Consider the following 17,615-nt stretch of genomic DNA (forward strand, 5'->3'; position numbering starts at 1 on the left):
CTCTCCCATCATATACATATTCCCCTAAAGGTGTCCTTTGAATGATTTTTTTATCTAACTCTTATATCTCCCAAATTTGACGGATGGCAACCTTTGGGATTGATGAGTCATCTCTGTCCTGGATCGACATCTTTCATAACAACTGTGGCCACACTTAATCGCTACCCTTATACCCCTTACAATCGGCATCTTAATTATTACAATCACTATCCCATAGTCAAAATCGTGTCTCTTCATGTTTTATACTTATTAGTCATTATGGACTGGATATCCTATAATGACGATTGATCTATTTATCGATAGGGATGGTGAATCGGAGGGACAAGTATTGCCATTCGATTATTAATAGTTGAGGCTAAACATTGATTAATCTACTTTATTGGATTGAACTTATATTTACCTAGTCTTTATCTTCTACTCACTTCATATTTAATCAGGGCATGGACTTAATCAGTTGATTAGTTAATCTTCAATCGTCAGCCATAGGTTTATAATTCTTAATCATTGTTGGCTAAACGATGTTCCTTATCGACTGTTGTTCCTGAGGTTACTTGGTTTCTATGTGATGCTATTGGCTGCAAAACAGAGAGCTATGTTGTTCCTTGATATTTTCTACAGAGCAACCCGAATAGGCTCAAGGCAAAAGCGCTCAACGGAGCTTACCCATCTGAATATATGAAAGGATGAGTTACCCATTCCCCCCTGTATTCTCCTCCACCTCCCTTGAACTTGATCGTTGTCTTAATATATTTATGTCTGAATCTCTGTCATTTACACAGTGTTGCTTTTAATTGTGATCGATAATATTATTAATTTAATATTACTAATAAATAAATAATAAATTATGTTTCATGTAAATAGTAAACAAAAATAATAAAATAATAAATAAATAAATAATAATATTAGTAATAATATATTTATAATATTATTAATTTAATAAATAAATAAATAATAAATAATTCGTTGGTAATTATTCTTTTAACTAATAATAATAATTATTTTATTAAGATATATATATATATAACGATCAAGGAGGGGACATGACAGTCATTTCCTAATAAAACACAAAGTATACATAAAGATACAAAGCATACATGAATTATACACACAACAAATGTAAGGTAATGAGGATGAAACCTGAATACATTTAGTACACATGAAGCATGAGGCATTAAGAGTGTATCAATCATGGATGGCATGAAGTAATACACACGAAGTGATTTAAACACATGCAAGGTTTGAAGTATACATGGAAGTCTTGAAGCATAGACAAAAGTAATACTTGTAACAATATTCACAAATACACGTAGGACATGAAGCGTATACGTCACATGGAGGTGCAAAGCATGTATATGAAACGCACACAGAGTAAACACTCTTGTGTTCAAACCCAATTCATCAAGCATACACATGAATACTTAGGACATGAGTCATACATACGAATACATAAGGTGTAAATCCAAAGCATAAAAGGCAAAAACATTGAATATATACACAAGGTGTGACGCATACTTATAATATAAGTGAATATATATGGAACGCATGAGTTATGAAGCACATAAAGCATGAAACATGTGTAGAAATTCTATTGCAGTCACTGATTATTAATCTCCTATCTCATAAAAATTATTTAACTGCTGAAAATAAATTTACAGCTGAATATCGAAAAATAACACAACTACAACTTCACTAAAAATACGGAAAGAAATAAGCAACACAAGGGCACAATATTTTTGGACAATCGTCCCTGGAAAAACCCCTAAGGGAAAACCAGTTCTACAAATGGAAAATATATTAATCTTCAGCAATATAAGAATTACAAAAGAATTCCTTGCCTCTTACTGGCAGAACTCCGACAAACTCCTAATATCTCCTGCTGATATCCTCCACTGCTATATCAATGCTATCACTGCGCCTCTTGCTAACACTGCAAGACTATTTGCTATCACTGCAAATTCTTCTCAAAACTTCTTGTTTTCCAAATGACCCATGACCCCTTTTTATACTACTCTATTGGAAAACCAACGACCGAGATTAATTCAAACCAACGGCTGAGATTAAGACAACTCAATTAACCAATACCTAATTTTGGCTATGAGGTGTCACCTAAAAAGAGCCACTATTAAATAACAATTGTTATTATCCTAACAACACTTGTTTGACAAAAACAACCATTTTCTAATTCTAGGTCAGGACGAACAGCTGTCCAAAACTACCCATAACTAATGCTGTTATTTCTGGGTAAGGACGAACAGCTGTCCAAGCTACCCATAATTAACACTCCCTCTTAGCGAGGAAGCTGTTCTGCACGACACCCATCTTATCTCTAAAGAAGATGAATTTTGCCTTCCCCAATGCCTTTGTTAGAATGTCTGCTACCTGCTCCTTTGTAGGTATGTACTGTAGCTGAACAATCCCCCTCTGTACACAATCCCTGATGAAGTGATACCTGATGTCTATATGTTTCGATCTATCATGAAACACTGGATTCTCAGTCAACTTGATGCAACTCTGATTGTCGCAGTGTATCACCGTATTCTCAACCTTCTGACCAAACAAGGCTACTAGCAACTTCCGAAGCCATATAGCTTCACACGTCGCCATGCTGGCTGCTATGTATTCTGCTTCTGATGAACTCAACGCCACAGATTTTTGCTTCCTGCTGAACCAAGAAACAACTCCTGATCCCAGGCTGAAACAACATCCTGAAGTACTCCTTTTGTCCGTTGTACTGCCTGCCCAATCTGCATCAGTATAGCCTATCAACTTGATACCTTCACCTCGAACATATTTGATCCCGTACTCAACTGTACCATGAAGATAACGCAACACATGCTTAGCCCCCGTCCAATGCACTCTCTTTGGCTCTACCATGAACTGACTAAGAGAGTTTACTGCAAAGGCTATATCTGGCCTGGTGTTGACCAAATACATGAGCGAACCAATCAGTTGCCTGTATAGGGTGGGATCAACATCCTTTTCCTTGGATGCATCTACCTTCCTCCAATTAGTGATCATGGGTGTAGACATGGCTTTGCAATCTTCCATCTCGAATCTCTTCAAGATTTCAATGCAATATTTCCCTTGACCAAGGAAAATCTCTCCATCAGTCTGCCACACCTCCATGCCTAGAAAGTAGTGCATAAGTCCCAAATTCTTCATCTCAAACTCTTCTGCAAGGTCCCTCTTGCAATCCTCTATGAGTCCTAGCGCACCAGTAAGAAACAAGTCATCCACATATAGAACAAGAATGAGAACCTCACCCCCAACCACCAAGTAGTAGAGGTTCGCATCAGCCTCACTCTTCACAAAGCCCATTTCCTGCAAGTATGTATCAATGCACTCATACCACGCTCTGGGAGCCTGCTTGAGTCCGTATAAGGCTTTCTTTAATCTGCACACGTGGGTCTCTTTGTTGTGTGCTACAAAGCCTTCTGGTTGTTCTATGTATACCTCCTCCTTCAATTCTCCATTAAGGAATGTTGTCTTGACATCCATTTGATGGATCTGCCATCCCATCTGTGTTGCAAATGAGATTACAGCTCGTATAGAAGTATACCTGGCCACAGGAGCAAATGTCTCCTCATAGTCTATTCCCTCCTTCTGAGAGAACCCCTTAGCCACAAACCTCGCCTTATATTTCTCGATGCTACCATCTGCACCATGCTTTATCTTGAAGATCCAACGCGATCCAACTACTGCTCTATCAGTTGGTCTAGGCACTACCTCCCATACATCATTCTGCATTATTGAGTTATATTCCTCAACCATAGCATCTCGCCATACCTGATGCTTTGCAGCTTCCTGATAGCTGGAAGGTTCACTATCTACCAACTGGCTGACTAATGCCACATAGTCATTGAACTTGGCTGGTTGTCTCCTCTGTCTTGTACTCTTCCTAGGAGCTCCCACAGACTCCTGAGTATCCCTTTGTATGTCTTGAACCTCATGGTTCCTACTGCCAACTGTAGAGGATGAAATATCAACCTCTATATCATCTAGATGCATATCTTGCTGCACCAGTTGCTCCATACTCTGTGAATCTTCACTACCTGAGTCTATGCTTGTACTAGTAACTGTACTTGAGCTTTGCTGTCCTTGACTTGGACTTGGAGCTTTCGTTGGCTGCTCACTCCGATCATCTGCTGGCAAATCTCTGGATCTTCTAAACGCCTTGTCCTCCATGAACTTGACATCGCGTCTGACAATAATTCTTCTGGTCCTTGGAATGAACATCCTATATGCCTTTGAAGTTTCACTATACCCAACAAAGTACCCCTTCTCTGCAGTCTGATCTAACTTGGTACGTGTGTCTCCAGGAATAAGGCAATAGGCCAAACTCCCAAATATCCTGAAGTGACCAACATTTGGCTTCTTCCCCGTGAAAGCCTCCTCTGGTGTCATTTTCCCTAGTACCTTGTGTGGAACCCTATTCTGAATGTAGACTGTTGTACTACACGCTTCTGCCCATAAGTAGCAGGGCATGTCCTGGTCATGTAGCATAGCCCTTGCTGCCTCCGAAATAGAACGGTTCTTCCTCTCAGCAACTCCATTCTGCTGTGGATTGTAAGGAACAGTCCACTCTCTCTTGATTCCTTCTCTGGTACAGAAATCCTGGAAGTCATTTCCTTTGTACTCGCCTCCATTGTCTGACCGAAGAACCTTTATCTTCCTTCCTGTTGAGTTCTCCACAAGAGCCTTGAACTCTTGGAAGCGACTGAAAACCTCATCCTTGGTCTTCAAGAAGTATATCCAGGTCTTCCTGGAGAAATCATCAATAAAGGTAACATAATACTCATATCCTCTGAGAGACTTTGTCGACATTGGTCCACATACATCTGAATGTACTAGATCAAGAACAACCGTAGATCTGGTGTCACTCCTTGGAAAAGATGCTTTCACAAACTTTCCCAACACACATCCCTTACATACATCATCATGCTCTGTGTTCACCTCTGGAACACCTGTCACCGTCTCACGAAGCAATCTAAGTGCTCCATGATGAATATGGCCCATCCTCCTATGCCATAGCTCTCCAAGATCTCTAGCGTTTCTGCTGCTCATGAGTGCCTTAGGAGTATCAAACTGCAACCTATAAAGGCGACCACTCCTAACTCCAATAGATACGGGTGATTTCCAATCTTTATGCTTAATCAAAACATGCATCCCTCTAAAGAGAACATTATACCCTTTATCCTGAAGGACAGATACAGAAACCAAATTCATACCTAAGCCTGGCACATGCAACACATCATGAAGAGGAATTACCTTTCCATTCTCCCTCTGAAGTTGAACAGTCCCTTTCCCAACTGAGTTGAGCTTGGACAAGTTCCCCATAGAGATCTGGATTCTGGTGTTCTCCTCCTTGTAGCTGGAGAAGTACTCTCGAACTCTTGTCATATGAAATGATGCCCCACTATCTATATACCAGACACTCTGTGAGGTTGAGCTAATCATACAGGCTATGAGTGCAAACTCATCCTCCAATCTACTAGAGAGCTCCTCTGCACTTGCTGAAGCTGCCACTTGGTTCTTTCCCTTCTTATCTTTCTTCCTTTGTGGGCAATCACTGACATAGTGGCCAAACTCGTGACAACCAAAGCACTTGGCCTTAGATAGGTCCTTCTTCTTCTTTTCAATTTGTGAATTTGGTCCTTTGCTAGATCCCTTCTTTGTTTTCCCCTTTCCCGCTAGGGCAACATTTTCTTGTTCTACCTCACTTTTCTGACTCTTATTGTTGGCTCCATTGACAAGGCTTAGTCTAAGCTCCTCCTGAGTGAAATCACTCCAAAGTCGATCCCAACTTGGTAAGGTGTCTCGTCCATTAATAACTTGAACAAAGACATCCCACTGCTTAGAAAACCCATTTAGGGCTATTCTTACTAGCTCGTCTTCATTTGGCTTATCTCCAACAGCTGCTAACTCGTCCTTGACAAGTCTAAGCCTGGTGAGGTAACTTGTAACATCTTCTCCCTTGTTCATCCGGGTATTCCTCAATTTTTCTCTGAGAATCAGCTTCCGGTTAGTGGTAGCATTCTGGTACAGATTCAGAATGGCGTCCCACATCTTCTTCGCTGTATCTAACTCTGTGATATGTGGAACAACATGGTCCTTGACACCATCAAGGATTATCCTCCTCGCCTTGGCATCATCCTTCTTGTATGCTGCAAGTTGTATTGGATCTGTAGGTACAGCTACAGTACTGGTATCATATTCCTTGATACCATTCTCTTCCAGCAATAAAGAAATTCTGGCTTTCCAGACACCAAAATTTGAGGCACCATCCAATCTGTCCTGATCTCTCAAACCTGTTGAGGCCATCTCAAAGAAATAAAGGAAAACAATAACTCGAAAGAGGTCAAACTCAAATTTCTTTCCTTTGCTTAGGGTAAACCTTTTCTACCCTCAACAAAGCTCTGATACCATGTAGAAATTCTATTGCAGTCACTAATTATTAATCTCCTATCTCATAAAAATTATTTAACTGCTGAAAATAAATTTACAGCTGAATATCGAAAAATAACACAACTGCAACTTCACTAAAAATACGGAAAGAAATAAGCAACACAAGGACACAATATTTTTGGACAATCGTCCCTGGAAAAACCCCTAAGGGAAAACCAGTTCTACAGATGGAAAATATATTAATCTTCAGCAATATAAGAATTACAAAAGAATTCCTTCCCTCTTACTGGCAGAACTCTGACAAACTCCTAATATCTCCTGCTGATATCCTCCACTGCTATATCAACGCTATCACTGCGCCTCTTGCTAACACTGCAAGACTATTTGCTATCACTGCAAATTCTTCTCAAAACTTCTTGTTTTCCAAATGACCCATGACCCCTTTTTATACTACTCTATTGGAAAACCAACGGCCGAGATTAATTCAAACCAACGGCTGAGATTAAGACAACTCAATTAACCAATACCTAATTTTGGCTATGAGGTGTCACCTAAAAAGAGCCACTATTAAATAACAATTGTTATTATCCTAACAACACTTGTTTGACAAAAACAACCATTTTCTAATTCTAGGTCAGGACGAACAGCTGTCCAAAACTACCCATAACTAATGCTGTTATTTCTGGGTAAGGACGAACAGCTGTCCAAGCTACCCATAATTAACAACATGCACATAAATCCTCTTACGTCATGAAGCATGTGGTTATGAGAGAGGCACTAAAGTATACGCTAGATAGGAAGCAATCGCATGTGAAGCATGTAGGATACATATAACACTTAGAGAATGCACAAGGGGTAAGCATTCTGAAAACACATCAGTCCTGAAGCATTTGAAAAAGGCAGATAAAATACACATTGAAAACATATCAATCATAATGCGAAGCATACGTTAGGATGCTGTGGGTGACACAGTCATGCTAAAAGATGTGACAAACATGGAGCAACGCATAGTTATACATACAATACATGTATACATATAAAACATACAATGGGGCCAACACAGTAAACATATAAAAATTCACAAATTATGAAGTATATATACTTTTAAGAGAATCATACATAAGACATGCAAATACACTTAAAGCATGAAGCAATTCACTTAAATACGTATCAGACATGTAGCACAAATCCATGTAGCACAAAAAGTATGAAATAGCACACATGTAAACATAAGGTAATATACATAAGGCATGGAGCATTCACGTAAAACACCAAGTAATATATAGGACATGTAAGGCTTGAAGCAATATACACAGATATACGTAAAACATGAAGCAAGGCACATCAGGGAGGAAGTAGCTACATAAAGCATGAATAATACATATGAATACACGGAAAATCATGAATCATGAAGTATACAAAGGAATACATGTAAGGCATGAATCATGCACATAGTACATTTACGACCAATTCGTACATGTGGAAGACATATTAGGCAGAAAACCAACATGTCGTTTATGAAGCATGGATAACAAATATACATGAAGTATAGACATGAATATGCATAAGGAATGAGTCATTCACATATCTTACATGTAAACAATGAAGTAGTACACAAGCATACATGAGAAACGCACTTATGGAATGGACATGCTGAAGACACATCAGTCATGAGGCATACATAAAGACACCAGGCATACATGCTGAAAAACATATTAGACATGAAGCAATTTTTTAATACATGTAGTATATATATACGAAGAATACAAGGAACATACATTAGAAAGGTGCATGATGTAATTATACCGAAAACATGACAACATTAGCCATTTAAGACATCATAATTCCAACATTCTCAAAGCAAACAGAAATAGAAATAGAAATTAACCTCCAAGTGGGGTTCAACTTTAAACCTTATTAACAATGTAAGTTCGGAAAAGATTACACTTCTGAATAGGACGCTTTGATACCTCAGCGTGACAACTTCCCTCAGGGTTTTTGGATCCAAGCCTAGGCCTAATTTTGGGACGACACCCTCAAGATCTTACATGGGTCCCTGATCTCTACCCATCTTGGGATAGACGCTCGATGGTTTTACACAGGCCTTTCCCTATTCATTCATACAAACTTCCAACTACATTCATATTAAGGATTACAATTTGCTTTTGTCTTGTTTAATTGTTCTATCTTGTTCATTTGCTAGTTACGGATAAGAGTTTAGGACACTTTGATACCTCAGCGTGATGACTTCCCTCAAGGTTTTTGGATCCAAGCCCAGGCCTAATTTTAGGACGACACCCTCAAGGTCTTACATGGGTCGCTGATCTCTATCCATCTTGGGATAGACGCCCGATGGTTTTACCCATAGATATTTGCAAACACGAAGCATACACATGAATACATGTATTGTCAGATTTCTTCTTACTGACTAGAAAGATTCAATGATTCATCTTTACCCTGCAGGATGGCAAGATCATAGCTCTGATATCATTTGTAATGTCCCCTACTAGAGTTTGATCAATTTTAACCATAATTAATCTATTTTCAAAGTTCTTATGACTTAAATTAAATTGACCAAACCTTAATAGGGCACATTACAAAAACACACTTGCCTTCTCAAGGGATTGGAAGGAGAAAAGGAAGAACCCATCAGACATTGCAGCCACTAAAATTGACTACAAACACCCCATCTTTTAAAGGCCCACCAATGGATAGCGTTAATATTTGAACAAGGGCCAGAGAAACTCCCAATGAGAGCATTCTCCATGGAAGCAATGGCTCCATCGGCCAAGGCATCGGGAATCTTTATTGAGAACCAAGAGCCAACAGAAGGAACGGCATCACTAGGCAGAGGATCTACAAAAGGCTTGGAAAAACCATTAGTATGGCAACTACAAAATAAGAAGGGGAACTAGGGGACTTGTCAGAAGGCACCTCCACAAATGCAAGACCCATGCTCTCACAGAGAACTTCCTCACATAGCAGCCCAATGGAGACAAGGCTCCTAACACTCACAACCTCCACGTTCTCGAACCCAAGTTCACTAGAAAGCTTAACCGGAGGAATCAACGCCTGGGAGAGAAAAACCTTTGGCAAGCCCAGTGTAAAACCCTTTGAAGACTCATTACTAGCAACTGACACATGAACAACGGAAGCTTTCTATAATCTGGCCCCCGACAGGTTTCGTGAAGGAGCTCATCGTTATTCTTATCCATGCTCCAAAACTCCCCCCAGTCGACACTGCCTTCACATTCTTTACCATTATCATCTGCATCTTCCTCTAAGCAAATCCCTCTTGCAAAGGATTCAAACCTTTTTCTCCCACTTCCTCTTCCACACCCACTTCCACTTCCATTTTTTTCCTTCTTTGCATTGTAACTTGACATTATTCTATATATACGAAATTCCTCCCCGAAAACAATTTTTCATAAACAAATCAGCAAGGGAAATGTGTATGTATATGTATATTTTATTTTTAATTTTTTTAAATATATCGTTATCATTATCTTATGTATAAGATATTTATAGAATATATAATAATTGCATGTCTTTAGGCAGTCTTATATGTATGTGAGGATAACCTCATATATGTCATTTAAGATGTATATTTATTGTTTGTATTATACTTAATATTATTATATATATCTTAAATATATTTATTTAAATGATGTTGAGAGTAATCATTCTCTTAAAGTCTTTATATTGGATTTGTCATGTAAATTGGATAAATGTTTAAGAGTAATATTTCACAACATTTTTACATAAATATATTTATGATATGTATGGTAGCATGTTTTCACGTCTCTTCTAAGTTGAAAAATGCACCATTGTCAAAAGTACTGTAAGACTTTGTTGAATCATCTTTTAATATACTGTCTGATTTTTCAATGTGAGCCAGGGTGTAAACAATTTGATTTAATTATGGCACTATTCTTACAGTTGTTTTAAAAGATGATAAAATTTCTTGTCAATCATCATGTGAAAACAAGCACTAAGCTCTAGCATTATTCGTCAAATTGTGAAAGGGTTTTGTATTATTAGTCACACGCTTCAACATGTTCCCAATTAAAGGATTCAGTAGGTGATATGAAGACATGTACTAATAAATCCTTTAATTGGTTATTGGAAATTTCACATAAACATTAGTTATATGTGCAATTCATTAGTACATGTCTTCATATCACCAAACTTGAAAACTAGAGGCCTTAAACATATCTTATCAGGACACCATCATACAGAAAATACAAGCTTGTTTGGTAATAGCATTTATTGTTTGATCTTTGATAAGGCGATCTTGTACTTATGTTTCAAATGTACCTTACCGTGGTGCTTATGTTGCACACTGCTAATATTTTCTAATAACAACTTGCATTTCTACAGCATGGTAGCTGACGTGCACCGAACACTCTTATACGGTGGCATATTCATGTACCCTGCAGATAAAAAAAGTCCCAATGGAAAGTTACGGTATGATACAAATCAAGATATAGAAATTCTTAGGCTTTTATTTAATTAGAATAAAAACCCCACCAGAGCCTTGGATCAAATTTCATTACATACATATCGGTCCTTAATAATATCCAACCCTATGATTGCTTGTGTACAGCACACTCTATGAAGTGTTTCCAATGTCTTTCATAATGGAGCAAGCTGGAGGTCAAGCTTTCACAGGGACAGAACGAGTAAGGATTGCAAGGCAATTGTATTACTAGGCATATGTACATATGTAGATAGTAGATTTTCATATTACTGTTTTCTGGCTTACTAATCCCAAATTTCTGTTGAGATTGCCATCCAGTTGCTTTTCACTTATGTCAAAATATTTTTGATTCATTTATTGCAGGCACTTGACATAATACCTACCAAGATTCATCAACGTTCACCAATCTTCCTTGGGAGCTTTGATGATATTGAAGAGATCAAGTCTTTATATGCAGCAAATGAAGCGAGTAAAGCCACCTAAGCTCGACACTGGTTCTGTTAAGTTCAGATTCAAGTGTTAAACAGATAATTACCATAAGCTCAGTTTCCCAAAGGATAATAATCATTAGATGCTTATAGAAGATGACATCTTTGAAGACACAGAAGGATCTCAATCCTCAAAACATAAATAATATTTGATCCATAATCAAAAGAATGTGGATCTTAAAAGCACCTTGCAGGAATGAAATTTTCTTCCATTTTAATCCCTTATTTCATTTCTCTAAAGTGTTTATATATTTTAAGTTTGTTTTCCTTTTCCTTAATCTCTCAAATGTTTTTTGATCAAATATGTGCACAAGATATGTTTTTTTGATAAAATAACAATTATATTAAGAAGAAAGTCACAGCTTTCTACAAAATGTCACTTTCAGCCGTTTTCTGAGGATATGTCAAAAAGTCTGGAAAAATTTGCAGAGACCATCCAGACCCGGGGCTTTGTCCTTGTCCTTGTCCTTGTCAGCTTGAGTTTAGCTTCCTTGACAAGGTGAAGGAGACTAATCATCCATGTTGGTTAATTAGTATTTTCCGGAGCAGAGCTGGTGTTAGGTTTCCTCTTTGACTTGTTATTCTTGGGAGTTTTGATATGTTGTTTTTTCATAATAAATTTGTGGAAATTGCCTGGACATTTGTCTCATGAAATTTTAATCACTTTCTTTCACAAATCTGTTATGTATATATAACATTTGTCTCATGAATTCCTCTTTATTGGAAATGATAAAATGTGTGGAGATTAGGTTGGGGTCCCATGGAGAGGGGCTTCTTTAAAAATTTAGTGGGTGCTGTTGAGATTTTTTAGGATTATTTTAAAGCAGGCAATTCACATGAGTAAATAAATATAAAAAATAACAGAATTTATGAATAAAAAGTTTAAATTGGTAGGGCAATTTCTAGCCCCCATGTTTTCCACCCGGCTCAAATCTGCAGTCCTAAAAAGTAGGGGCTGCTATTTTCAAAAAAAGATTCCAATAAGAGCTGCTATTTTCAAAAAAAGATTCCAATAAGAACTGCTATTTTCAAAAAAAGATTCCAATAAGGGCTGCTATTTTGACTTCATGACCCCATGCTTCTTTAAAATAGAATTTTAAGCCCTTCATGAAACCCCGGCCTTAGAGATTGTTATTGTTTGGCCATGGCTGCTCTGGGTCCATCGTCCGATTTAGAGATCTCTGTATTTCGTTCTGTTGGTCTATATAAAATCATTTTGAAATTGGAGGTCAATTAGCATAGATATCAGTTAGCTGTCTGGAGTTCTCCATATTAAAATGAAAGAGAATTGATGATAAACTCCATAAATTCAATATATGCACGTGGAAATTGATCTATTTCTAAATAATGCATATAATTATTACAATTTTATTTATTAAAATAATATAATCTTTTTACTAATTTTACTTACTATTTTAATGTTTTGCATTTTTTCATAATCTTTTATTTTAACTGTTTTGAGAAATTAATAAACGTTATATATTTATATAGAAATACATTAATCAATTGTTTTGCACCAATAAAAACAGTAAATATTATTTTTGTTTTCGAAATAAACTTTATTTTTATAAAGTTAGAATTATATTTTTAAATTTAATATATTATAAAAATTATTTAAAAAAAATTGGTGTTATGAGAGAATGATAGATTTTTTAGATTATTTTTGGATTTCTTTATATTTAAAAAAGAAATGTCTATTTTAAATAAAGAAAAATTATTTATATTATTGTAAACAAAGTGATTTTATTATTGGTGTTATGAATGATAGTTTTTTTTAGTTTTTTTAATTTCTTTAAAAATGTCTATTTTAAATCAAAAGAAATTAATTATAATAGTGTAAACAAAGTGATTTTTCTATTTTATAGGGATTTGATTCACTTTATTTAAATTAAATAAAAAATTAAACTATTTTATTACAAGCATTACAAACAAATATTTTTATTAAAAAAATCAGCCCAATTATTCTATATATTCTTTATAATTATAATTTTTTATAAAAAATTTCACATTATTCTATTTGTTTATACTTTTTGAAAATTGTGATTTTCTTTATTATCATTTAAAAATATAATAATAATTTAATTTTTATTGATTGATTCAAATATCTTTCATTGAATCATTAAAAAAATTGCATATTCTCTCACTCTAATGTTTATATTTTAGAATTTTCTTATTATTAATAGCTATTTTATTAGGATCAGTTTTAATTAAATTATTATTATTATGATATTCTAACCAATATTAAATTATTATTAAGATATTATAGTTATTTTTTTATATTTTATATTTCTAATAAACTCTTCACAAACAAAAATATATATTAAGACTACTTATTATTATCATATTATCATACCTTTATATTATTGTTATAATATTAGATTGGCATAACTAAGAATTTAATTGTTAGTGTATGGAGACAGAATTGATTAATAGGAGAAAATAAATAAAATATTTTTTTTTTACTTTTCATGCATTTAAATCTCATAAACAGTTCGAGAGGCATATTATACTCACATAATATAATGTAATGATTAATAATATCACATAATGGATTGAGAGATATCCACGATTAAAAACCTCCTATGATTAAAATTGACACTCGTCATAATTACAATTAGTTTTACTATTACTTTTATTTTTAATTTTTAATTTTTAATTTAATAAAAAAATTGCATGGTAAATTTGAAACAATCTAAATCCTCTATTAAAAAAAGTGAACAATATATTAGGTCCACTGAATTTGTGGATTTTAATTTAAATTAAAGTAAATTAAATAATTAAAAATAAATTAGCCATCAATAAAACCCCCTATGATTAAAATTGACAAGTTCGTCATAATTACAATTAGTTTTACTATTACTTTCACTTTTAATTTTTAGTTTAATAAAAAAAATTCATGATAAATTTAAACAATCTAAATACTCTATGAAAAATTCAACTATCCACAAAATTTGTGGATTTTGTTTTAAATTAAATTAAATAATTAAAAGTGAAATGAAATAACATAAATTAATTGACCTGTTCATGGGTTCCCCAAGGTTAATCTTGCTAACATCGTCTAGATAGAGAGACGAATCTTGCTAACGTCGTCTAGATAGAGAGACGATTAAATGGTCAAAAACAGAGAAGGGATGGATGAAAATAAATTTTGATGGAGCATCAAAAGGCAATCCAGGGATCTCAGGAGCGGGATGTGTGGCTTGTGATGACAAAGGAAAGGTCTTGTGTAAAGGGGCTGGAAGACGTCAAGACGACACTAATAATGAGGCGGAAGTCCAAGTGGCTTTACTTGCAATTGATTTAGCAGCTAATTTGAAGGTGTCGAAATTACATTTAGAGGGTGATTCCCAAATTGTTGTCCAGGCTCTAGTTAAAGGACATACTCCGTGTTGGAAATTAGATAAATATATAAATATAATAAGTGAAAAACTAAAAAAAATTAATAATTATTGCATCTCACACTTGAAAAGAGAGGGAAACACTCTTGCAGATGAGCTGTCAAATGAAGCATTTGGCCTCGAGCCAGGGGAGGTGAGGTGGCAGAATGACAGAAACAAAACTGTTGAATGGAGTTAAGATGTACTGCCAAGTTGGTACGACATTAAATTCAAATCCCTTGTCAAAAGCTGGTTTTTTCCTGCGCAAATGTGAGTTAATGAGCAATTATTGCGACATGCTCTAAAATGGCGACGATAGTGGAGAGCCATGCATTTAATGCCAATTTCGTAATGCCCGCTCAGATTATGAATAGACTTGGCGAGTTGGTGAAACTAGCTTTAAAACTGGTTTTATTAGAAATTTCTGCATTTTCTCAGAAAGCTCAAAAATAAAAGCTAATTTCACCTTGGAATCTTCCAAACTGATGTCAGCATTTCGTGGTCATGTTCCGCCAAACAAACTCGAGAGAATGTTTCTCGCTAAAGACCTGCTACTTCTAAAAGCGGTTCAGTTGGTTTTAGGAGAAGAGGTGGTTGTCATTGATCACCGCTACAGGTGCAGAGCAGACATTTACTCATTGCTCATGGCTTGGGGTCTATAGCTAGGACACACGGTTGAAGAGGTGTGAAAGGTGTTGGAGAGACTAATCCCAAGGGAATATCTGTTAAACCTGGAGTCCTTGCTGGAGTGGGCAGTGTCGGGATGGGGATTTAATCTTGCAGAAGGTATCCCAGAGGCAAATGAGGAGATGAAGGTGCGTCACTCGCGCATTTAGTTCTTCGACGGCGTGAGGAAGTTAAATTGTGGTTCAAGGATGATGCGCAAAGAGGCTAGGAAGGGCTTTTAATCTTCGTCCAAATTATGGACATAGAAGATGTGATCAGGCAAGAGGGTGGTGGGAGAGCGGTGGAGATCATGAGCCCTAAGAGGTGGATAACAAGGAGACTATTCGCAGAACTAGCTAAACATGTGGGAGATGATGCAGAAGGTGGATGGGATGGCGGGGTGGTTTCTCTGAGCCGACAAGGTGCAACGAGCAAGAAGGCAGAAGGAAGAAGGAGGGGACAACATGTCGAAAGTGGAGACTCTCGCCATAATTGGGTGATTAGTGAATCGAGTGCCTCGGTTGCAAGAGGCATGAAGGAGGAATCATGAATAGGTTATTACAGGCATGGTATCCATAGGTGCCAATTTTCTCTGCTCTTTTTTCTCAATTAATTTCACAGTTGAACTTTAAATTTCAGTTTGAAATGCCTAATTTTTGACAGGCAAGATGTAATAAGTTTTTTTGTACTCTTACGTTTGGGGGGGGATGTGTGGGTGTTGGTTACTGGTTTTGAATTCCAGCTTTTGGGAGGGTGGCGATAGTAGTCATGGATGTCTTGTTTTGGGAGATTTTTGATAGTTCATTATCTTCGAAGTTGTAATGCTTAAAGTTTAATTAAATAAAAATATATATTTTACCGATTAAAAAAAAAACCTAAATTAATTTAAGTAATTAAAAGTAAATTAAAAATAACATAAAGTATATATATATATTGAAATTAGTAAAATCTTTTCTGAATTTTGTTTTAAATTAAATCAAATGAAATTAAATAACTTAAATAAAAATACATTAAATAAAAGATATTAAATTTCACAGTTCATGATAGATAATTATGCGAGTTTCTCGATTCAACTGTGTATATTTTGTTTGCATCAATGTTTCGGATCACATTCCATGATCCATCATTAGCTCTCTCTCATCCTGATGATGGATCATGGTGTGTGATCTGAAACATTGATGCAAACAAAATATACACAGTTGAATCTAGAAACCCTGATGATGGATCATGGTGTATGATCTGAAATGTTGATGCAAACAAAATATACACAGTTACATTAAATAACTTAAATGAAATTAAATAATTTAAATCAAACTAAATTAAATAAGTTTCAAGACATGCATTTTCAATGGCCTCCATAGTATTATTAATTTATGGTTGTACTTAGTCTAGTTAAGTTGTAATTATAATAAGAATTCTCAAATAAAATATTTAAAATTTTTATTATATTGAAATCAATAGAATGTTTAGTAGATTTTATTTCAAATTAAAGTAAATTAAATTAAATAATTAAAATTATTAAAATTAAAGTAAAATAAATTAAATTAAATAACTTAAATTAAAATAAATTGCATGTGTAGTATTTAAAAAGTTAGAATCAGTTTAATATTTAGTTTTATTTAACTATATATCCAATATGTAATGCATTTATTTTATAAAATTTTAATTGATCTAATAAGTATGATATTGGCTTCTAATTTTTCTTCATAAACAATTATCACATCAATATAAATCTATATTTTTATCAATTCTATTCATCTATGTTGTTAATACATTTTAGATTTTTCTTTCAAAAACCTTGAACAATCTATTTAAACAATTCACTTCAAAATCATTACTAACAAACTCTTTATTATTAGTTGTGAATATTAAATATTTTCATTATTTGATCTCTCAATACTTGGATTTTTTAAAATATAGGTATGCTAGTTATATAGATTTTTATATTAAATTAAGATTGTATTTTTAAGGAAAATTTATATTTTTAATATAATGCTTATATTATAATTATAATTACTAATACTATTTTATTGAAGTGAAAGTTATAATTAATATTAAATAAATATAATTAAAATAATATATATTTTTTTTAATAAAAGTGACTTAGCTACTAAATATATTAAATCAATTGTATAAAATGGGAGTAAGGAGAGAGACCAAGCCCAACGTGTCGGTGAACCCTCCAACCAATCCAAAAGC

General features: G+C 34.9%; 1 protein-coding gene across 2 annotated transcripts in view; it reads left to right on the top strand.

Annotated features, from left to right (window-relative positions):
* The window catches only part of LOC131054660 (fructose-1,6-bisphosphatase, cytosolic), a 143,601-nt gene extending 131,994 nt beyond the window's left edge, over positions 1-11,607 (top strand). For both annotated transcript variants that reach the window (XM_057989211.2, XM_057989210.2), the window contains 3 exons: positions 10,786-10,872; positions 11,012-11,087; positions 11,249-11,607. In XM_057989211.2, the coding sequence (XP_057845194.2) occupies positions 10,786-10,872; positions 11,012-11,087; positions 11,249-11,368 (283 nt within the window). In that variant the 3' untranslated portion in view covers positions 11,369-11,607. The remainder of the gene's footprint in view (positions 1-10,785; positions 10,873-11,011; positions 11,088-11,248) is intronic.
* Positions 11,608-17,615: the final 6,008 nt, after the last annotated feature.

This window comes from Cryptomeria japonica, chromosome 8, assembly GCF_030272615.1.
Source record: "Cryptomeria japonica chromosome 8, Sugi_1.0, whole genome shotgun sequence".
In the NCBI taxonomy this organism is placed as follows: Eukaryota; Viridiplantae; Streptophyta; class Pinopsida; order Cupressales; family Cupressaceae; genus Cryptomeria; species Cryptomeria japonica.